Here is a 24,980-nt window from a genome sequence, read left to right on the forward strand (position 1 = left end):
GTCTTTATCTTACTAGAAGAGATGGAAAGGACCTTATAGTCCACTTCCTTTATTACATAGATGGGAAAATTCAGGCCCAATTAGTTTTTTGTGACTTGTTCATAGCTATATTCTGTATTGGAATCCAGGAGTTCCAGCTGATATCAGTTCTCTTTCTGCAATTACATGTTTTGTTCTTCAAAAATATCTTGTAATTCTGACTTATTCAAACTTGTCTCCCTCACAACTATTGCCACTTAGAGGTTAAATAGTACATGTTTAGTTTATGAGATTATAATTATTAATTTCCATGTTTTACCTGAAATGGCTTATTAAGTAACATCCGTTTATGAAATGGCTGATAGTATATGATGATAAATTATAGATTAAAAAGAAAATCAAGAAACAACTTTAAAGGATTATTATTTAAAATTTTAAAAGATATCATTAATATATCAGTTACAACCCACCAAAAGGTTGTTGAATGATTACTGTAGTTTCTACAGCTAAATATCTTCTCTCCTTACCATATGTTCCAGATAGACTTTTACCTTACAAGGTAAGGTGACCATCCAAATAGAACTAGGCATTGCTAAGGGGGTAATTAGTGATTATTGCTTGACTAGTTGTCTCTACAGCATAGGTGTTACGGTCTTAAGAGTAAGACGATAAAATTTAGAAGCAGTTTTAATAAATTTTCTGGTTTTATCTATTGTTAATACTGTAATTTGAGGATAAAATACAAATATTTTCACTATTTTTGTTATTCCCCTTTCTTTTTGATCCAGTTATTGTACTCATATACATGGGTTTTAAACTTGGCATTAAATGCATATTCATTAGGAGAAAATAGGATTTATATTTGAAATTAAATTAGTAAATTGCATTTTCTTTTATATTGAACTAGGTTATCACTTACACAAATTGTAAAAAGAAAAATATCTGTTAAACAGTGACCGATTCACTGTTCAAAAGATTCAGTTCAAAAGACCGATAATGAAATAATGCCTCCCATTTCTTGACAGAGAGGTGATGAATTAGAGTTACAGAATCAGAGATGTATTCTGAGATGACCAATTTGTTGATTTGTCTTTTTTGACTGTTGGGAGGAGGAGGCTTGATGTGCAGTGCTAAACATTTTTAAAAGAGCATCAATAAGACATTTTTGAAAAATGCTTTAAAAGAAAAAAATAATTCAAAGGGAACACAGAAAAACTTTGTTGCACTGTTAAATCATATGCGTTTTAAAAAATTAATTGTATGTAAATAGTTCATTTTCTTATACAGTCCTTTCTCCTGTTCTTTGTTCATTGAAAAATTTGTTTGTTGTTATTCACAACAAAAAGGAAAATTTAGAAAGATCTTGAAAACTCATGGTTCTCGCATCATTAGGGTATAAAATGGATGTGCATACTTTTAAAGTGTTATCTATGAAACATAATTTTGAAGAGTAGACCCTATTTTTCACTGGCACATTTTAGATATGTTTTTATAAAAAAAAAAAAGACCAATTCTAGAAAAGCTAAAGTTAGAACACCAGAACAATTTTTTCTTCCTCCTTTTATCTTGTCTTATCTTGCTACTTCCCTCAGTCATTTCCTCTTAGAAATAGTCATTATCATCAAGTTAGATAGCAATTCTTATGTAGGCTCTTATTCTCCAGCCTAACCTGACTGTTGGTTAATTCACTTTATCAACAATATAGTTATCTAGTGCTTTAAAGTTTTTAGGGTGCTTTCCTTCTAGCACCCTGTGAATTAGGTTGTGCAAATCTTATTGTTCCTATTTTGTAATTGAGGAAATTCCAGTGACAAGAGGTTAAATAGTAATTGTGCAACTAGTGAACTTTGGAAATGAGACTCAAACTCATGTCTCTTAAATCTCAATTCAAGTACCACTTTCTACAGCTACGCTACATCTAATTTTGTTTTGGATTTCCTTGCCCCTTTATTCCCTCAGCTTAGCTAATGTCCCATGCCTCTCTTTTATGGGAATGATTCTTATCCTCCAGCTGAAGACCCTTTACTATTTCCAGAACCTTTGTCTCAGGAATTGTCACCTCTTTCTCTTGGAACTTATTGACAGAAATCTAGCTGGAGGTTACCCCCTCCCCCAAATGATAAAAGAGAAGAAATGAAAAGAATTATTTAAATGAGGAAGACTTGTGATAGTTCTTGTCAAAATACAAATTAGGCAAATCAGAAAGAAGTGGAGGAACATCTTAGAGCATTGGCTCTAAATTCAATGATAACAGGAGGAAGTCAGCTACAGAATTAGTGACACCATTTGATCACTCGGGTATAAAGATAGATTCAGGGATGAAAAGAGAGAGAGCTTAAAAACTACATGAGTTTTTTGTTTGTCCTTAATGAGGAAAACAAAGAAGCTCTATCCTTATATTATCTTCTCAAAAAGAAATAGATTGAACAGACTGACTATAAATGATAACTGGAACAAAGTAGCATCCACCAAAGAATTTTGAGGAAACTGCTGGGTGAGATTTGTAGAAATCATGAACAAAATGTGTAACTTATTGTTAGAAATGATAATTATTCAAGAGAGTTCAGGTGTTGTCCATGTCACTTTCACACTGTCCATATGAAAGATATCCTAGAGACTGAAGTGGGGAATGATAAATTAGAGAACTTCAAATACATGAAAGTTAATTAAAAATAAAAGACACTGGAATAAATATAAACCTCTGGAAATTGTGATATATATTTCTAAGGGAGAAATCAGAGACACTTAGTATGAGATGATAAAGCCCATAAAGACAGCAACAATTGTGAAACTGGATAAATGTCAGGTTTTCCAAAGAGTTCATTAAATATAAAACATTATTATACTATATTACTTTCAATTTATTTATAAATCTTATTTTTGTTAAAGTGTTGTTACATTGTTTTAAAAAAAAGTTCACTTATGATTTGGATCATTTTGTTGATATTTTTATTAATATTTCACTTAGAACTATTGATTTTTAATTGAAAGTATAATTCTGCTTTTGTCACTTAGCCAGAGGTATGTTGTTAGTGACTCTTTACAGAATTCATAGAATTTCAAAGTTGGATGGGACCCCAAGAGACTAACTAGTTCAAACTGAATAATAAGAATCCCCTCAACAGCATATCCAACAGTGGTCAACCAGAAGAGCTGTAAGTAGGAGGAACCCACTAGTCTCTGAAGCAACCCATTCCACTTTTGGATAACTCTTATTGTTAAATATTTCCTTGCATGGAGCTTAACTTTGCCTCGCTCTTATTTGTATCCATCGTTCCTAATTGAGCTGTTATTTAGCCCAACAAAAGAAGTCTGATTCTTTTTTGGATCCTGATTCTTTCATCCAACATATTAGCTAATTTCCTATGTTTATCATTTACCAATTTCATAAACATACCAAAGTGTTTAAAAGCAAAGGGCAAAATATAGTTTTGTAAGACCTTCTCCTGGGAAGGTCTTTAAAAATCTGATAATAAACTGATAATAACTACTCTTGGGTGCCAGCCATGTAGCTACTTCTGAATCCATCTAATTTAAGGTTTCTAACCTACATTTGTATCTTATGTGAGACTTTGTCAAATGCTTTCTTCAAATTTGGGTTAGCTGTTTTCTATGATTATTTTCTCATCTGCCAGTCTGAAAACTGTCCAAAAAAAAAAAAAAGGGGAGAAATAATGTTAGTCTGGTATGAGCTGTTCTTGATGAATATCATGTTGGCTTTTCATGATTACTTACTTTCTTGGGTATTTATTTGCCTTCATTTTAATAATATTGTCTAGATTTTTCAAGTAATCAAAATCAAGATCACTAGCCTATAGTTTACTGACTCATCTCTTTTCCTTTCGGGAAGAATTTACCCTATTTGTTCCAGTGGTATCTTTTTTTATTTACCATGATCTTTCAAAAACCATTGACAGTGACCAGCTACCCCATTCACTATTTCTTTTAGTAGTAAGAAATGCAGTTCATCTGAGCTTTGTGACTAGAACTTTTTAGGAACTGGTAAGTTTTGCTGTCTTACCTCCTTACCTGTTCTGCAGATATGCAGGGAAGATAGGAAAACCTCTGTATTATTATAGTGAAATTAACAAATACAGTCATGTGGGGATTACTTGGAATAAACAGTGATTATGTTGTGATTTCACTTTGTGACATTGGTGGTCATGAGTGTGTACTTCTTCTGATACTAGGCAAACTCACTGTATCTTATCAGTTGAACATGAATTGTGCTGATTCTCCACTTTTAATTCTCTGTCAGATCGTATTTGATTTGGATTTTATGCCATAAAATCTTGTTATGTTTTTAATTCTGTGGTTTAAAAGAATGGATATTACTCTACGAACACCTGCAGAAATTGTAGCTCTTAAAGAGCACACTTCAGTGACTGTTAGAGATATTGAAGCAATTGTTAGTGTGGATTCAAGCCCAGATGAAAAGGACCAATCACATGGAACACATTTAGTAACGAAAAACAGTGTAAGAACTGACAGACTTCCTGCAAAACAGCCTAATTAATCCTTAGAAAACAGAGAAGATCTTCAGAATATGGTGTAGTTTTCTTGAAGTTGAACAAACAATGAGAAGACACGTTTATTTAAAAAAAAAAACTTTGATATGAAGGAAGTAAATATTTGGCATGAGCAAGATATACAATATCTGGAATACTGAAGATTGGAAAGGGGTATTTTTACAATGAAACTGATGAAGCTTTCTAAATTCAAGTTTGTACCAGAACTGTTGTCAGAAGTTCAGGTGACCTTCTAAGATCTGAACATCTTCATCAGATTGTAAAACAACCATCAAAAAAAAATATTTGGACATTTTTTAAATTTTCATGTGACTCCATGGGAATTTTGTATCTATTGAGGTAGTACCAGGGCTGATAAATATACTGATACGCTGCTGAAAAGCAGAATCATTCAAGAATTACAGAAATCTCAGTGGACATAGAATACTGCAACATGACCAGAAATTTATCCAGGAGATGGAGATAAACATGCATTGATTGCTTTATTTTAACTCTGTTGAAAAGTACTTGGCTATGGTCAGGGCCAGACTTGGAAAAATGGACTGTTCACTTTTTCTCCAGTGTGATAAGTGGTGTCATGATAACTAAAGAATGTGTCAGTATATTGTGAAATCAGTGCCAAATTGTACAAAACAAGTGATTGCAGCAAAAGAAGGACATACTACATATTTAACACTTTTTCAAGATGTAAAAAGCTGTAAGGCTTATTATATGTAAAAATACATTTAATTATATTTCTTTGTCTCAGTTAATCTGTAGACCCCTGTAGTTATCTGTTTGCCTCCTAGCCATCATGATAACCTCTTACCTAGTGGTTCTTTTAGGTCTACATCAATATTTCTTACATAAAAAGCTTTCTTCTTAGAGGGTCTGTGTTCTGTTTAACAAGAGCTATACATCTTTTACATAACATCAGATGATCTGTAGTCTTTTTCTGTATTTTCTCCTCTGTCAGTTTTTAGCCTTGTGACACAGGTCAGAATTTCCTTCTCTTTGGAAATCCTTTTTTGGGTTTTATTTTATTTTCTCTTGAATGCCTTCTTTAAAAACAAGAAAGAAATGTGTCTTTGTACACTGGAGAATGGAGAGATGTTTTTTATGCCCCTTTTACTTTCTGTTCTATGTGGAGGTCTGTGCTGAACTTTGAACATAAATGACAAATATTTGACTATTATAGAAAAAGAAATGTCACTCATCGCATGTCACTGTAAACTCTCTCCTGCTCTCCATACTTTCTGGAAGCAGAATCCTCAGTCCTCACTGTCTGTAATTAGTTTTATTATGTGGCTTCTTCTTCCCTCTTCTCAGCTATGGCACTTGCCACAGAGTTGTCATACTCAACTTCAGCATCTTCCTTTGTTTCTCCTTTTTTACTTTATAAAATTCTCACATCCTTCAGATCTTCATAAATCATTCTTCTCTTCCAGTCCCTTTCTTCTTGCTGCTCAGCCTTTTCTTACAAGTTATAATATTGTAATAGTCACCTTTTTCAGACCCCTTAAGCAAGATGGGTTATGTAGAGTACCTACAGTAGTCAGAAATTTTTATGTACTCCATAGTTGTGGATTTATGCTACTTTGTCTTTATATTTAAAGATCCCCCTAGCTACATGGTTTAGGTAAAGGAACTCTAATGTCTTTAGCTTTCAGCCAGTGCTGACTGACAGGCATAGCAGCAGATATTCCTTAAACTCTTTTATAATATTTAGGAGTCATCTATAGCAAGATAATAACTAGACTGATAGTTTGTTCATAAGAGGAAGGGGAGAAAGAAAGGGAGAGGGAGGGAGGGGGAGGGAGAGATAGGATGTTAGATGGTAACCTCCATTTTGGCTTCATTCATAGTAGTTACATAATAAATGATTGTTGAATTGATTTTTATTATAGTAGTTTTCCAGTGGCAAAATACTTATATTTTCACCTATGTAGTCATCATACTCCAAGGCATTATGTGCTCATTTTATTTGTATGACTGTTGTTTAGTATGAACATACTATATAATAAAAGCTTTGCAATGATCCTTTCTGATTAATATAACCACTTGACTTTAGTGTGTACCTGAAACTCAAGTTTAATGAATCAGTTATATGAACATTTGTTACATGCTTACTATGTGCCAAGAACTTTGGTAGGCACTAGGGATACAAACTTTAAAAAATGAAAGCATCCCTACTTACAGGGTGCTTACATTCTAGTGGAGGGAGATAGTAAGTTCATATATAGGTCAGTATAGAATAAATATAAAGTGAATATATACAGAGAAATACAAAATAGTTAAATATAAAGTAACAAAGAAGAAGGATTTATTAAGTACTTACTGTGTGCCAGTCACTGCAAGATAATTATAGCTGGGGACATCAGGAAAAAGATTTCATGCAGAAGATGGTTCTTGAGCTGTGGCTTGGAGGAGAAGAGGTCCCCTATGAGGTAGAAGGGATGCCTTCCTATGAGTGAATTCCTGTCCTGAAGAATTTCCCTTGCAGAGTGGAAGGTGGAGTGTTCTGTGTGAGGAACAGAAAGAGGGCCAGTTTGTTTGCATCACAGAGTGTGGGAAGGGGAGTAAAGGGCAATGAGAGGGGTAAAAATAGATTGGGGGCATGTTTGGGAGAGCATTACAAGCTAAAGAAAAATTTGTATTTCATCTAAGAGACATTTCTCAGGTAACCATTGGAGTTGATTTAGTCGTGGAGTGACAAGGTCAGATCTGCCTTTAAGAAAATTACTTTGGCACATTGTCTGGGATGGACTGGAGTTGTGAGACTTGAGGCAGGGATGCCAGGAAGCAAGGGTGAGAGGTCCTGAACTATGGTTGTAGTTGTATGAATCAGCTATGAGAGTTCAGTAAATGAGTGAAAACAATTTGTTTCCTAAAGACAAATCCTATGTAGAGCTTGAGATTAATTGGTACATTATTAAATATCTAAAGGCTGATATCTCATCTGGAATTATCCCATTCCTATTTTCCTGTCTGTTTCAGATTTTCTGATCTTCCCCCCCCCCCCCCCACACACACACTAGTTAGTCTCTTCTCTAGACTGAAGCTGACATCATTAAATGTTAATTGTTCTGTGAGGGAATATGGTAAATATTGAGTGTTAAAATAAGAATATTACAGATTGTTTGTACATTTCCTTTATTCATGCCATCATATTTGACTTTTAACACAAATAATAAAGTGTACAAAGTGTTCCAACTTATAATTGACTAAATGTTTTGTTGTCTTTAGATCTTCCTTTCTTAAAAGACTTGCTTGAGAAATTTTTTGGTTTGATATTTCTCAAGTCCTTAAGTTTTCTGTTATTTTTTATGGCAAACCATGACATGTGTTTGGGGGAATGGTCACCGTGAAAAAATTAAGCAACTGTAGGTTAATATTGTAGAAGTTGGGAGGGTAGACATACCAATCCTTTTAAAGGCATATATTTGAATACAATGAAAAAGGGAAAGGAAGAAAAGAGAATAATAAAATGGGTGTGAAAGCAGAAAAAAATAAGGAAGAAGAAAGGAAGAAAAATGAGCCTGGGGACAAGGGAAGGAACAGGAAGAATGTAAGTTAAACTTTATGACAGAGAAAGCTGTCAGCACTCTTTGCTGACTAAGGAAATTGTTATTTATTCCAGGGATTAGGGCAGGCTTCAGGGAGAACTATCACTTGGGAGAGGAGGGGCAGTATTTCAGTCGGGCTCCAAAAGAGAAGGGGGGTCACAGTTCTGCATCCACATTATTGTGTTCTCGGTATGGTGTGGTGCAAAGAGTGCTGCATTTTAAGTCAGGAAACCTTGGCTTTAATTTTTGTTCTGCCTCTTCTTGTGACCTTGGCCAAGTCCCTAAACCTGCGTCCGTTACTTCATCTATAAGATGAAAGCTGAGCTAGATGATTTTTTCTTTTAGGTACCTTTGACCTGTCACATTCCGTGATTCAACTTCAAGCCAGGGAGGATTAGAAATAAATCTCACTGGGACACCTACAACGGAAATTACATTTTTAGGATAGTGTATACAGCAGGGGTTCTTAACCTAGAGCCTACAGTGTCCATGGATAGATTTCCAGGGGGGCAGGCAGGAGTTAAGCGGCGAGGGGTTATAAATTTTGACTGGAAAAAAAAATCACACCTTCATTTTCAGTAACTTCTAATTATAATTTAGCATTTCTTTGAGTTATTAGTGTAGACAGTAGACATTATTATGAGGAGGTGTGGGCATTGCCAAATTGCCAAAGGAGTAATGATGCATACACACCTGTACTATAGAGAGCAAGAAAAGGAATTGAGGTGATCTGGGAGAGGTTATGTTGGAATAGGGAGGAATGTAAACTTGGAGAAGCATACACTTTTTATGTTGCTTCTTTGGGCTTTTTCTTTCCAATCCAGTCTTCTCTTTTATGTCCCAGATTAAGAGTGTCATTTTGAGTTGCCTCATTGATAGTCTTGTTGTTCCAGGCACCACAGGGCATTGGGCACTCCCCAGAGATGGTATATAACAGGGTCAGCCCCCATGTTTTTTTATTTCTGAATTAAATACTGGTAAGCACCATGTATACATTAGGGCAACTATGGTTATTGAATCCATAGAAATCAAGGAGTTTTGCAGTCTGAATTTTAAGCTTACCAGCTTACTACATGACAAATTAGCATTGTTTATATTGAAAAAATTTGTTGTGATACAGGAATTGAGAAGTAGTACTTCATCATGCCAGAGAATGAAAAATGAAGTCACCTTTACATTCATGGTATCTGGAGAGCACCCTGCTCCTGACTCTCAAAGGGAACCTTGAAAATGTGGGTCATAGTGCACAACAGCATTAATGTGGTATACTTAATTCATTAATTCCTCACTTAGGGCCATGTTGACTCTTAATTGACATATAATTCTTACCACCTTTTTATAGCATTAAAAAAAGCCTAGTGGTTCTTGAATCAGTGAAATGTTGCTTGGGTTTTAGAATAAGAAAGGTGATTTTTAAAGTTAAGATGAGAGAATTGGGGATCATCTGCCAGTTTCCTTTATTCATGCTATATCCCTTCACTCTTTTGCATAGATGTACTGAACCATCTAGAACATACTCCAGCATGTATGAAATCACAGATGAATTCACAGATCTTTTAAGTACTGAAGTATTTATAAATTTAGATGGTAGAAATGGGCATTTTTGATTTTCATAATACAAATCTTCTATGAACTCAGAGATAGCAGTCAGACATATGGGTATAATTAACGTAGTATGATTTCTAGGGTATGGTAGAAAGAATGTTGGATCTCGAGAGACCTAAGCTTGGATTCTGACTCTCACATGCTGTGAAGCTCACTTTAGGTTTTGGGGCTCCTCGTTTATAGAATTAGATGATCTCCAGAGTCCTTTCCAGCTCGAAATTCTTGTGACCTTCTTTCCCTGCTCATTCATAGCTGATTAGAAACTACAAATTAAAAGGTCTGTGTTAGAAGTTGCTATTAAAAGCAGTCATGGAGGTACAATGAAATGTCTGAACTCTGTTAGCCATAAGGTCTCTTCTAGCTTTATAGTTCAAAGTTGGAAAACCTGATTTTATGGAGGAGAGAAGTTGGTGGCATCTCTTTATCTCCTGTATTAGAACAATTTCCATCAAAGGCTGATCAACTTCTAGTTCATGAATGTTTAACTTTTCTGGGAAATTCACTAATTTAAAATACCTTATTTTCTGATATTGGAACAATGATATAGTCTAATAGCCAAAGTCTGAAATGAATGGAAATCCTTTTTAAAAAATTTGGTGGACAAGTCCCAATGATATATTTGTAATGGACTTTTTTAGTTTACCTTTGCTAGCCTAATTTCTTATTTGTGAATACATGGAAATTTCTCTAAATGGAAGTATTTTCTTTAAACTTCATCAGGTTTCACACACTAATAACAGTAATTAAGATTAAAATAATATAAAATAAACAGAATTAAACTTCCTTACAGAGTAGCTTTTGCTTTAACTTGGTAGATAAAGAACTTAATAGAAACAGATTCTAAGTAAAGTATAACATTGTACAGTGATCTTAATAATAAAAACAAGTCAAAATATTGGTCCACGGACTTTAACAAAGCACACAAATCTATTGTCAAACCATGGACACGTTAGTCTTCTTAATTGAGTGTTATAAAACAAAAAAATATATATGTAACTAATCTCCATGTTTAAAATCATATAGAGTAAAGAATATTTTGATGTAGAATCTTTTAAGATGCCATTCAGAGAAGTTAAACTTATGTAATTTGCAGTTTCTTCTGTTTTAGGATTTTTCAAAATTGGTTATGTTTCCCTCCTGTAATGTTACTAGGTACACTAGGCCTTCCAATGAGGGGGATGAGCAACAATGCCCCTCAGTTAAATCGCAGCTTGTCACAAGGCACTCAGTTACCAAGCCACGTCACGCCAACAACAGGGGTACCAACAATGTCACTTCACACGCCTCCTTCTCCAAGCAGGTATTTATTAGTGGTCTTAAATAGTCTTTAAAATCTGTATCTGTATGTCTTCATGTAGTGGTATCACTAGATCTATGTTTATTGTCTTATTTTATAAAAAAAGATAGTCTATTAATATACCTGTAGACCTATAGTATAAATAACTTTGTTTTTATTTTAAAAAACAACTTTTTTTCTGGTTCAGTGCTTTCCATTGAGGTAGGGAATTGATGCACTGTCTTTATACTTTCACTTAATTTAAACATTTGTATTGTAGTAGGGTGAAACATTTGCATAATATATGTTCCGTTATAGATTTAAGGTAAAAAATAATGAATACTGTCCATAGTATCAAGGAATTAGAATAAATGTATTCTTTTTAAAAGGTATTGGATGCTACAAGATTTATTGCTTCAGTTTGTTTCAGCGTGTTAGTGATTCTAACAAATATCTTCCCCTGGTTCCCTTTTCCTCAATTTGCACCTTCCCCCCAAAAAGTACAACGGGGCTAGAGTGATAAGGGTCTAAGAGTAAATGTCACTTGACAATTTTGTAGTTTGCCATTTGTTGACAGAGAGTAAGAATGTGTGCTTTAAGTTTAGAAGGGTCATGTTCTCAGGTATTTCATGTCATAGTATTCTCTCCCATTATTTATAATTAATGGCATTTTATGTTTCATCTTCCACTAATTCCTCATGTGATTTGCCTGTTCTTCCACCAGTGTCTAGAGAAAGAATATGAAGAGTTTAGTAAATATGAATGATATTGTTTAAAAAAAATACACTGGGAGGGTCTAGATTATGACACAAATTTTTGTTAGAAATTTAATGAGGGATTCTCAAGACTCCATCTTATATCAACAATTTCTTTTTCAGGGGTATATTACCTATGAATCCTAGGAATATGATCAACCATTCCCAGGTTGGTCAGGGCATTGGAATTGCCAGCAGGACAAATAGCATGAGCAGTTCAGGGTTAGGTAGCCCTAACAGAAGCTCGCCAAGCATAATATGTATGCCAAAGCAGCAACCCTCTAGACAACCTTTTACTGTGAACAGGTAAGGTAAATTAGATCATATTGCGTGTATATAAACTGTCTTTCTGTTTATCTTTTTGACTTATTGCCAGCATTGCTCTTCATATTGACTATTCTGCTCATACCCTCAAGTCTTTATCTGTGAATTCATAATGGTGTATCATCTCATACTTTTGATCAAAGATTTTTTTTCCCATCCCAGTTCTACCCAAACTCCCTGGCCTTAAGATTTTTTTTGCCCAAGAGGGGTAGGGGGTATGGAAGATTGCTCAACCATATCCAGGTATCCACTTTTATAACCAATCCATAAGTATTATTAAATGAGTGCTGTGTACCAGGCATGGTGGTAAGTGCTGGGAATAAAAAGAAAATAAATTTTAAAAAGTCTCTGCCTTCCAAGGAGCTTACATTCTAATGGAGTGGGGGAACAACATATATAAATCAGACTGTACAAGATAAATATATAAGAAAGGGAAGACCAGGAAAGGCCTCCTAAAGGAGGTTGCGCTGTAGTGGAATCTTAATGCCTGGTATCCCAGGAGTGAATGTTGGGACGAAGAATGTTTTAGGCATGAGGAACAACCATTGCAAAGGCATGGAGATAGGAGATGAAGCGTTTGTATGAGGATCAGCTGTGGAGTGTGTGGAAAGGAGTAGAATTTAAAAAGATTAGAAAGGTAGGAAGGGGCTAAATTATAAAGGGCTCTAAATTACAAACAAAAGGAACTTATCATTGGTCTTGGAAATAATAAGGAGCCAATAGAGTTTATTAAGCAGGGGATGATGTGGTCAGATTGATTAGTGGAGGGTGGACTGAGACTGGAATACCAATTAGAAGCCTATTGCTGTAGTCAGTCAAGAAAATCTGCACTAACTGGTAGCTGTATGAGTAGAGAGCATACATCTATGAGAGATATACTAAAGAAAGAAATTATGGAATTTGACAACTGATTGGATATGTACAGTAAACAAAAGAAAGGAGTCAAGGAAGTCACTTAAGTTTTGAACTTTGGTAACTGTGAGGCTTATGGTTTTCTGGACAAATAATAGGAAATTTCAGAAGATAGCAGAGTTTGAGAGAAAAGATAGTAAACTTTGTCTTAGACATGTTGAGTTTGAGATGCCTATAGGAAATCTGAGTTCAAAATGCCCACTAGGTATTTTGTAAAACATATACGTCTCAATGTATAGATCTGGCAGTTATCTGCCTAAACATGATAATGGAACCCATGAGAGTTAATGTTATTGAGAGTTAAATCATCGAGTGAGAGAATTTAGACAGAAGAGAAGGGCCAAGACAAGAGCTTTCAGGGATACTTAAAGTTAACGAGCGTGGCATGGATAAAGATCCAGCAAAGATCCGACTTGTCACTCAAACAAATAGGAGGGCCAAGACAGAACAGAACCACAGAAATCCAAAGAGGAAAGTCTACAATAGAAGAAGCTGACCAATGTTGTGCAGAGAAGAGGTAGTCGGTAACTCTGGGGAAAGCCATTTCAGTTGAGTGATGAGGTAGGAAGCCAAATTGCAGAGGGTTTTTAGAGGCAAGGGAGAAGAAAGAAAGTAGAAGCCTCCCATTTAGATGACTTTCTCAAGAAGTTTAGCTCAGATGGGGAGGAAAGATGTAGGACAGTAGCTGACAAGCTTGTCAGAATCTAGTAAAGGTTTTTGTTTGTGGTGGAGAGTTGGGCATGTTTATAGGCAGCAGATTAGGAGCTGAGAGACTGGGAAGGATTGAAGATTTTAGAGACAATGAGGGTGCTGATAGAGGCAATTTAATCTACTGGAGAAGAAGGAAAGAAATGGAATATTGATTCCACCTGTAGAGGAGTTGGCCGTAGCAAGCAGGAGATTGGAGTGAAAGGTGAGTTAGGGGAACATGATGTTTGAGAATATGAAATAAGGAGGAGGGGAAAAGAGTGAGTTCTTGGCAAATGGTGTCAATTTTTTACTGAAATATGAAGCAAAGGTCCTCCCTAGATAAAGTGAGAGTATTGAGAAGAAGAAAAAGGATTTGGGACAGCACCTGTCATGAGTGGAATGGGAAATCACTTGAGGGTAGTAGGATATCTTTGCTATAGCAGAGACTTGGCTGAGGTCAGCTGGCATGAATTTATAGCATACCCAGTCAGCATAGTTTTTTTTTTTTATTTCCTCCAGGTCTATACAACATCATCTGAGTAGGAGGGAAAATGGCAGATAGTAGGAGTAATCTAGGGTTGAGATTTGATAGGCATGAACAGGAGCCAAGGGATTCAGTCAGAGACTGTTTTAAGTCAATCTATCCAGGTGTCCTGATTGAGAAGGAAGAAAGAGTAGCTAGAGCAATTATATTGCCTCGTATGATACTTAGGAATGGAAGGAGCTATTTCGGTTCAGTTCAAAAGCTTACCAGTGTTTAGGGCACGTGTTTAAGTGTTCTTTCTTGCTTTTGAATCAGACCTGTGACTTCCTTCGCTCCCAGTGAAGGGAGCCCTCTACTTAATGCAGATTGGCAGCTCTGAATCTTAGGTTCTGAAAGAGCATCCTGGAGTCTTGAGTTGAACTCAAGGTATCCTGACTCCAAAACTTACTCTTGATTCACTGTGCTATTCTGTCTGTCTTGTAAACTTAAAAAAAAGAAACAAATTAATATTGAGTGATAAAATCTTATTACACAAAGAAAACTTCAGCTTGTATCTATAATGAGAGGTAGCACAGCAGAGTAGATGGAGAATTGACTAAGAGTCAGGAAGACCTAGGGTTATGGCCTGGCCCTGACATATGCTAAGTCATTTAAATTCTGTCCCGTGTTCAACTCCCCAAGTCTCTACTTTGCACAAGAAGTTCCATTCTGTATTGGTAGAGGTGTTTATGCACCATGAGTCCCATATACCACTGACATCACAGATCTGGTTCAAAGAAATATATCATCATAAGTTGGAATCATGGCTGTTGCTGGGTTTCATCGAGTAAATTTTGCTGGTAAGTTTTTCCTCCATTAAAACCTGTGTTATCACAAGTCTTGCACTTTCTATTTAACACAGCATATGTAAGAGAATTGATGATTTTCAGACCAGCTCTCTAGTCCTCTTAAGAAGATGAGGGTTCTTAAGTTTACTACTACCTAGCTTTGGCAAATTAGATGAGTCACTTCTTCAGGGGTTTGCTTCACCAGTAAAATGGGATATGCTACATCTGTCTCAAAATGACATGTGAAAGTGGAGTTTTTCACTAAAAAATGTCTCTGTAATGTGTGAAATTATAAGGGACCTATATCCATTCCACGGTCCCAGTTAAGACTCATCATTCTACTTTTGGGAACTCTCAGCTTCCTGGAGATAAAAGTTTTTTAGTTTAATTTTTGTCTTTTAAGGTCAGTTTTGTATCAGTCAAACAAAATGTTGTTTTGGAGGGGGAAAATGTGTGATTATATTGGTACTTTCATTTTCATAATCTCAAGAGGGAGCAATAGAACTATGTGCCCACATTTAAGGTTTTCCAGTTTGTATGATTTAGTTGTGTCCAGTCAATAAGATGACACTTTCTTAAAACAGTAGTACTTTAATAAGTATCAACTGATTAATTAATGTTTGTTTAAAAAAACACTAGGGAATTCTGGGATGAGGAAAGAATTTCAGAAGGTCCTGACATGATCACATTACTTTCTCTTTTGTGTTTGTACCCTATAAATGCTTCAGATATTTCTGGGTAGTTAGCATAGTTCCTCTTCTTCATTCTACAAGTTCTTATTATTTATAATTTTAGTCTTATAGTCACTCCTTTTGTAATTTATTCCTGTCTGGTATGTTGTATGCTGTCATTTCTTTGCAGTCTTTTTACCTGTAGTATTTCAACTAATCTCATACCCTTTTATACTGTGTTTTTGTAACTATATTTTAATTTGTATGAATTTGTCTTTACACTTGTTTTAGCCCATCCTACTAAATTTTTTTTCATGTTGAGGAAGTCACAGATGGCAGAGTTGTTAGAATGCTGGATTTGGAGTCAGTAAGACCCGAGTTCAAATTCTGCTATAGACATTCAATTAGTTCTGTCTCAGTTTCCTCATCAGTAAAATCTGAAATAGTAATTGTGCTTACCTCCCAGGGTTTTAATGTGGAACAACTAAGATATATCTGTAAAGTGCTTTGCAAATCTAAAAGTGCTACATAATTGCCAGCTATTATTATCAGGAGTATGGTTCACTCTGGAAAAAAAATATACTTGTGACACATTTTCAGTTTAATTTACATCATTAACATTTTCTCTGTCATTTAAGTCAAGACAACAAATAAATCGAGCCCTGATTTGTGGCGTTTACCTGCTTCTGGGCTATACATGCTCACAGTGAACATTTAACAACAGGAGTCAGAGCCATTCAAGCTGTCTCCAGCAGCACGCCCCATGTTATGTTCATTTATTATTTGTCATTAAAAATATATATTGGGTGCTTTGGACTTTTGTATAAACAGCTTCTAAATGTTTGTCAGATACAAGGCTCGGATGTGCCGCTTTAAGTAGCTCTTATTAAAAGATTTTCTCATCTATGTAACAGTTGTGATTGAATATATCTTGTGTTTACAATTTGAACTATATCTTTCAAAGTCTGCCATTGGCTTGCTTCCTTCTCATGTGTAATAGTCTAACTACATGTTTTGTAAACATTTTTATTTCACTTAAACCTCACAAGTATAGATTAAAAGAAAGCCTGTTGGCATACTACATTATAATCAACTTACAGCATTTTTCCAATACTGGCTAGAAAACCAGTGGGTCATCTGATCACAATGAACACAAATAGTCTTAAGTAATACATTGTCAGCATAGGATTTGTATTTTTTTTTATTACAGTTTTTAATTATTTATAACCTAAAGGCCTCCTTTTTGATGCCTTTATGACGGCATCCTATGTTCTTGAAGGCCGTATTATTGGAACATAAGCTCTGGCAATTCCTACTAAAATTGAAAGACTGAATGATAGGCTATATGCCTGTCAAATTGAGACTACTATAATTAAATTTAGAAAGGCTCATAATCAGAGGTTAGCCAGTGAGTTTTCAACTTAGGGGACGATAGCTATTTAAGACCGTCTGTAGGTTTCAGAGGACTTGTAATCAGAATCGGTAGAACAGTGATAAAACCTCAGATTTTTGAAGTATTGAAGACACATCTATAATCTAATTTTCTTTAGATTCTAGATTTAGTTTTATAGTAATCAGTTTTATAGTAATTTTCAAGAACATGCCTTTGGGTCTTTAAAAATTTATAAGCATGCAATATGTGATTGAGCACACATTTTGAGCATTAACTGTATGTGCATAGATGGGAGATAATAAAATAATTGAAGACAGAATTCATGTTTTCATGGAATTTACAATTTAGCCTGGGAGAACAGTGTTATTATGAATGAAATGATATATTGTGAAACACTTCTAATTCATTGATGAAATGTTCTGTAAAGCACAGCAAAATGCAGCCATAGAAAACTAGTATTAAATCAACTGATCTTAGAATAAAACTACCAAGCTGATTATTTAGTTTATTTTCTCAGGGTAGTAATTGACCTCTTTCTGTTTCATTCTTATGTTTATTTTATTCATTAAAATCTTTAAGAAAAAAAAAAACTTAGTTTTTCATCCAGTTGGTTATAACAGATCAGACAAATTAAAGTGGAAAAGAAATTGAATTTAGTAAAAGAAGATTAATATCAGTTCCCAAAGGTGATATAATGTAAAACAAGGAAATCAAGAGTATGCATTTGTTTTTTTTTTTCTCAGCTGAAAATTAGTCTTCTTACATTACATCTAAAACTATTTTCTGTGTACCTAGTATGTCTGGATTTGGAATGAACAGGAATCAGGCATTTGGAATGAATAACTCTCTATCAAGTAACATTTTTAATGGAACAGGTAAGCTTCTTTCATAAACAGCCTAGAAGAAAAACTACTCTGCATTATTGAAGCATGAAGTCATTTGGGTAGATCATCTTGATACACAATATTTTTAATATTATGAATTGGACTTAATAGTGTTTTGATGTTACCAATTATTTAGTGGCAGTAGAGATGTTATCTAGCTACATACTATGTGTGTTATGTTTGCTATCTGCTTAAAAACATTGAACAACATTTTATAATACATAAATTATAGTTATCAGCACAATTAAAGATCTCGTCCATATCAGAAGGCATTGCCCTTCAGAAGCTATTCTCTTTACTGTGGCTATGGAAAAACAGTCTTTAAAAAGCTATAGGAAGTTTACAAAACATGGACACTTGATCATGTTGTATAATTTTTGAAATTTAAGTTTTCACAAGTTGAACCTTTACTACAGTTGTTGAAAGAAAAATAAAATCGGATTACATTGAAAATTGTTTGTGTCTGATGCTAACCAAATCCTTTACTGTGTAATAGACAGTCTAGTAACAGGATACACTGACTCCAGTTTGCCTCTAATGGAAGGTAAAGGCAAGACTTAAGTTGATCTCTAACTGGGAGCGTAGGAACAAAAAAAAAGAAAAGGAAGGAGAAAAATTCAAGTTAAGGTTGAAATAAATTGAAATAGGAGAAAGGTAAGGAAATAGTGGGTAATATAGACTGACAAGCAGAGATGAGGTGGTTTTAGCTTGATCAGGAAGAGGTTAGAATGAGTTAACTTTTTACAGAATTGTAAAACTTTTAGAAGATACTTTATATAAGAATAATTTCTTTTAAATGAGAGAGTAGTAAAATTCTTTGAAAAGTAAAAATATTATTGAAATATGATGTTTGGGGATTAATTTGTATATTGCAGTTTTATATAGTTTATAATACACAAGAAATCTATGAATAATGTGAAGTACTGTAAAATTTTGGAATAACTTTTAAACATTCATTTGAACTAAGTCTGATGGTACATTTTATGCTACAAAAATGTTGTATAACTAAAATGATAGGGTTTTTTTTTTTTGTCAACTGCTATCTAATAAAAAGAAATCTGTCTTACTGTGATCTTTTGTACCTCCATTACTTGTTTTTGAAAAATTACTTAAATTAAGCTTTTTAAAGAGTGGCATCATCATGGTATAGTGAATAGATGGCTGATGTTGGAAGTATGGAGGAGTTGATTTTCGTCATTGTAAAGAGTTTCTACGTGCAGAGTGCCCTGAATAAATCAAATCAGTTACATGCCTGGGAAAAAAATAAGAAGGTCAAGTTGTATTACAAAATATTTCTTTAACTTCTGAGAGATTTATCTCTAGGGTGACCATAAGGTGATGAAATTTTTCACTCATGGTAATTATCTGAAATTGTATCTGTAGCAGGGTTGTGATCTACTTTGGTAAAACAAGTATGCACACCCACAAAGTCATGGATCCTCCAAGTTCTGAAATAACAGAGAACAGATGAAGTCTATAAAGAATGCATATCATCCATCCTTCATTCCTCCTTTTTTAATCCTCCTATATTTGTTTTTACTTTGTCACCTTAGGTAATTATAAGTAGACCCATAGTTATGAATTTAAAATAAGAAATTGTCACTTTAAAAGAAAAGTGAGCATTGTCAATTCAGCTAAGAATTTTTGTCTATAACATTACCCTTAAAGTAGTTAAGAGTTCTAAAGTAGTAAAGAGTTCTAAAATTTATTAATTTGAGAAATTATATTGTTTTATGCTTGAATGTACTTTATCATCATATACAACTCAATTAGAAACAATTGGTGTAATATACTTTAAGCAGTTATTCATAGTAGAACTTAAATTTCCCATAATTTTGTCATTATCTAAAAACTACAATTTTAGGATATTTCCTAAAATACCCTTTATTAAATGTTTAGTACGTCAGAGTTTTAGGAATTTGTCATAGGTTAAATTGTTTTGTGTTAGATAATGTTTTTATTTTTTGAAGTATTTTGTTAACACCTACAGATGTGAACTCAGACCCCACCTGTTTTGTAAGCACAAAATATCTTCTCTATCCAGCATTGTGCTTAAGTTGGGTAATGATGAAGGCTAGTATAATGTTTCAAATAATGTCCATGCCAAATGACAGTGCAATTTGGGTTCCTATTATTTAGTTGCTTACAATCATGAGATTTTACAAGAGTGCGAAGATTTATAACATGTATTTTGTCATTGTTTAGATGGAAGTGAAAATGTGACAGGATTGGACCTTTCCGATTTTCCAGCACTAGCAGATCGAAACAGAAGGGAAGGAAGCGGTAACCCAACTCCATTAATAAACCCCTTAGCTGGAAGAGCTCCTTATGGTAAGCCTGGGAGAAGTGGGGGAGGATCGTTAAATTGGCAAATCAAAAGAAATTTCAGTGAGTGGGTTTCAGTTGATTAGAATAATTAATATAGAAAGTTGATGTGTTTAGAATGCTTTTAAAAGACACTTTATTGATTATATTTGCTTCAGAATTTTCATGTCTGGGGCAGGGGAAAAGCCAGAAGTGTGGAGATACAGTCAGTGAGGTATAGACACTCAGCAGGAATTCCCTAATGACCTCTACAGACACAGTTTTCTTCAGTCCTCAGTTGTCCTTAATCACCTTTGATTCTGTCTTCTCTTTGCTCTATCCTACACACATAGTTGAAATATTTTCCCAGAGAAAATATTCAGTATTAATCAGTCAATAACCATTTGTTAACAAGTGCTTGCTAATGGCCAGGCACTGTGCTAGGTGCCAGGGATACAAATGAAAAAATGAAACCATTCCTACTTGTGATGAGGGAGGTAGGAAGTGTCTGTATATAAATATAATCTGTAGTAAATTAAACACAGGACAGTTTGGGAGGGAAAGCACTAGAAATTGGGGAAAATTAGGAAAGACTGTGGAAAAGTTGATGCTTGAGCTTCTTCTTGAAGGGATTCTCTGTGATGGAGGTGAGGAAAAGCGTGTATTCCAAGCAGGAGGGAAAGAAAGGAAGGGAAAAAGGAGATGGACTGTCATGTGTGAGCTTTGACTGCGTCAAGTGAATCATTGTCTCAAAATTACTCTCCTAGTGCAGGAAACTATTTTGTAGTCTGCATAGATTAGAAATTTAGAGTCTCGTCTGCAGTAGACCTTAGAAAACTTCTAATTTAATTTAATCAATGTAATCATCTACTCTTTCCCCAGACAAGAAAAGGGAGGTTCAGAAGAGGTTAAGTGACTTGCCAAAGGGCATATAACTTAGCAGTACACTAGCACTTAATATTTTTTTCGATTGAACTGGTGGTAGCTACCAGTGTAACTGAGGTATAGTTCAGATCTCCTGTAACCCCCTGTTCATACCTCAGTGAAAAGCAAAATTACAGAATTACCTGAAGAGTATAGAATCGATAGGCAGGCGATAATCTTGTATGTATGGTGTGAGTTCTTTTGTACACTTGGAAAATTTGCCCTCCTGAAAATTTTCTGATGCAGATCATGAATAGAGATAACTTACTTAAAAGGATAGGCTCTCGTCCTACAGCAAAATCCTTTAAGATTTCTAACCAAGAAGAATTTCTAGGGCCTCCAGGTCATGAAACAGAGAAATATCTTTTTCATAATAGGAAGTATACAAAACAGTGTTCCTTAAGTAAGGAAAATTGATCTGCCCAGGAAATTGAGTACCTAGCTATCTAAATTTTAATTCAGACTCTAATGTCTTTAACCTTTCCTCATAGGTCCAATTTTTCATCCCTTTAAATCATTTCCGTTGTTCTCCTTGGACCATCTCCAGTTTCTCCATATCCTACTTGAATTGTGGAGCCCCAAACTGGACACTGTACTCTATTAAGGGCCTGACCAATGCCAAGTATAGTGGGAGGATTACTTCCCAGTTCTTGCATGTTATACATCTAGAACATGGAGTCCAAAGGAAATCTGAAATAATGTGGAGTTGTTATATAATTGATTGCAATTTTCCCACCCTGTAAGTCATTTTCAAGTAGAATACTGGCATGTTCTTTTTAAAATTACTTTATGCATTTGTGTTTGAAAGCTAATTAGTGTGTATATTATTTAGTTAACATTTTAAAGAAAGCAAGTTTTTTAAATAAAGGAATTACTGCTACTGTTGCTAGTATCAGATAATATTAAGCACCTGTAATATGGCTCTGAACTAGGGCTACAATGCTACCATTGACCTCCCTTGTATTATTTTATAGAGAAAGATATTAAGAGATAGGCCAACATTAAAATAAGACATTTTTGTAGCAGGATTCTAAATATTAAATTTATAAAGAAATACATATTCATACCGTGTTCTTAAAAGCACAAATATTTTTAGATATACATGTATGATCCATTTTATTAGTATAAGGAATGTTAAATTTTAATAATATATAGCAAAATGTTGGTTATCAAGTTTTTTTAAATATCTGTAATTCTCTTCTTTCATTACCCAGTTGGAATGGTAACAAAACCAGCAAGTGAGCAATCCCAGGACTTTTCAATACACAACGAAGATTTTCCAGCATTGCCAGGCTCCAGCTATAAAGATCCAACAACGAGTAATGAGGACAGTAAGTCTGTAAGTAACTGTAAATCATTATTTAAATTTATTTTGTAAGTGGCTATTCTTTTCTAACTATATATGGCATTTTGAAGTCATTATATATTATTTAAATGTGTGTGTATGTATATGTATGTGAATATATATTATTACAAAACTTCTGTTCTTAAGAAAACCCTTCATAGATAAAATCTTAGTAATGTAGGAAACAATTTATCAGATGACATTATTATTCTTGATTTTCTATCAGTTTGCAAATTGTTGTTGAATTTCTCAGAGTTAATTTAGAATTTTATTGTAGTCCCTGTCACCTGGAGCCTTTGATGTTTGAAATATTATATCTTTTTTTTTTTTAAGCAATTGGGGTTAAGTAACTTGCTCAAGGTTACACAGCCACTTGTTTTTTTTGTGTGGGTGTTAAGTGTCTGAGGCCGGAACCGATCCCAGGTCTCCCGGCTCTGGGGCCGGCGCTCTTACTCACTGCACCACCTGGCCCCAATATTACATCCTTCTAAGGAGCTATGTTTTTCTGGAATGAATTTTCCTCTTTCAAGACTCTTTCTATCATTTCTGTTCCTGTGTTGATTCAAGTAAATAGGCTTCCTATTTCTGGCTTACCCAACATGCCTATTTTATTCACACTTATGAAGTATCTCTTTCATTTAAAATAATATTTATTATCACAGTTGAAAACATAAGGAGATTATGAACAATTTAAGAAATCATATTCTAAGCAGTAGTAGTGATTGTTTATGGAAATATGTTAGGTAATATGTTTTTCTTCCCTAATGGAGAACCTTTATAAAATTGTGTTTAAAGTTCTCCTAAACATGAAACTATCCAACAAAATTTTTTTAACTTCTTGACTTTACAGAGAAATTTGATTATTAGTTATAGACTTTTCACGTAAAAAAACCTTAAATTATTTTAAATGTATTTGAATATTTTATGGAGTGCTGTGGAGACTTTAGAACAGGGATTCTTAACCTGGTGTCCATGAATTATTGTTTTTAAAATATTTTGATAACTTTGAATCCTGGTTTAGTTTGTTCATGTCAGAAGTTCCCAAAAGGGATCCATAAGACTTCACCAAACTGTCAACGGGTCCATGACATAAAACGTTAACTCCATTTCCAGAGGTTTTCAAAGATGGAATAGAATGCTATATGTTATGGAAGAGATATTAACTTGCTACTAATTTAAATGTGATTTACAGATATATTTAAGTTGTGATGCCATTCACATAATGAATATTTATTAAATATGAGACCTTGAGAGTTTTCACAGACATCAAACTTCACATTCACTTCTGAAAATTCTTTCTTGTTTTAGAATTTGAATACATCTGGTAAGACATCTTCAAGTACAGATGGACCTAAATTCCCTGGAGACAAAAGTTCAACAACACAAAACAACAACCAGCAGAAAAAAGGGATCCAGGTGTTACCTGATGGTGGGCCCATAAAAGAGACAGTTTAACGAATTTTTCAGCATATTTTCATTACTTCTTTTCCTTAAAAATGAAGTCAATGTGGTGTTCTTATCTAGGTCGGGTTACTAACATTCCTCAAGGGATGGTGACGGACCAATTTGGAATGATTGGCTTGCTGACATTTATTAGAGCGGCAGAGACAGACCCAGGAATGGTACATCTTGCACTAGGAAGTGACTTAACAACACTAGGCCTCAATCTCAACTCTCCTGAGTAAGTCTGTTTTCTCAGCAAACAAAACCATTTTAAAAAAGCTGTGTTGCTTTTCATGATAAATTCATTTTGGCTATATGATATTAAAAAAAAGAGTAAAGCTGTCTTGTAAGTTAAACATTGAAATGGACTGTCAGTGAAATTAAAGTTTTCTTTTTGGTAAAAATAGCCCTATACATTTTGAAGAAAGTCATTGGGGTAGCTAGCATTGTAAGTTTTCCATCAAATTAGCAATTTGTAGTGTTCCCTGTGGCATTACAGTACCTTTATAATTGTCCTTTCAAATAAGATGTACTCATTCATTTTTCTTTAATACACGAGCATTCTAAATTTTTTTTATAAGCTTTTAGAATATGCTATCTTTTTTTAAGCTTAAGTGCCTCTACCAAATGGCTCCTTATCAGATGCCCAGATAACTGCTTAATCTATCCGTCCTTTAAGTATTTTAATTTGGTGTCCTGTTTGTAATCCAAAAGTCTTAATTTAACAATATGGGATCTGTACTTCTACTAGATAATTACTGTTTTAAATTAACTTTTGAAAAATTACTTATAAATTTAGCTTTTGTTTAACTAAACTGTGAGAATTTCATACCATTTCTACTATATTAGTCCTTTTATAATAAAATTAACTAAGACATCAGTTGTCCCATATTTAATTTGGCAAAATGCTTAGAGAAACATGCCAAAAGTAGAAGGGGAATAAAAATGCTTCAGTGAATACCAGTGAATGTACCTTGAAAAAGGTGGAAAATTACTTTGATTATAAAAGTAGACAAAGTATACAGACATTAAGCCCCCTTTGTAGATTGTTATGTAACCCCACCCCCAGTAAAAAATGAAAGAAAATTTC

General features: G+C 34.3%; 1 protein-coding gene across 2 annotated transcripts in view; it reads left to right on the forward strand.

Moving 5' to 3' along the window:
- CNOT2 (CCR4-NOT transcription complex subunit 2) overlaps window positions 1-24,980 on the forward strand; it is a 67,988-nt gene that overhangs the window by 25,362 nt on the left and 17,646 nt on the right. For both annotated transcript variants that reach the window (XM_069081922.1, XM_069081924.1), the window contains 7 exons: window positions 10,811-10,958; window positions 11,813-11,995; window positions 17,786-17,865; window positions 20,080-20,205; window positions 22,317-22,441; window positions 23,756-23,876; window positions 23,972-24,128. In XM_069081922.1, coding sequence (XP_068938023.1) covers window positions 10,811-10,958; window positions 11,813-11,995; window positions 17,786-17,865; window positions 20,080-20,205; window positions 22,317-22,441; window positions 23,756-23,876; window positions 23,972-24,128 — 940 coding nt within the window. The remainder of the gene's footprint in view (window positions 1-10,810; window positions 10,959-11,812; window positions 11,996-17,785; window positions 17,866-20,079; window positions 20,206-22,316; window positions 22,442-23,755; window positions 23,877-23,971; window positions 24,129-24,980) is intronic.

The sequence above is a fragment of the Petaurus breviceps genome, unplaced genomic scaffold (assembly GCF_028583685.1).
Source record: "Petaurus breviceps papuanus isolate PSGF00001 unplaced genomic scaffold, PetGlider_PUasm1.0 156, whole genome shotgun sequence".
NCBI lineage: Eukaryota > Metazoa > Chordata > Mammalia > Diprotodontia > Petauridae > Petaurus > Petaurus breviceps.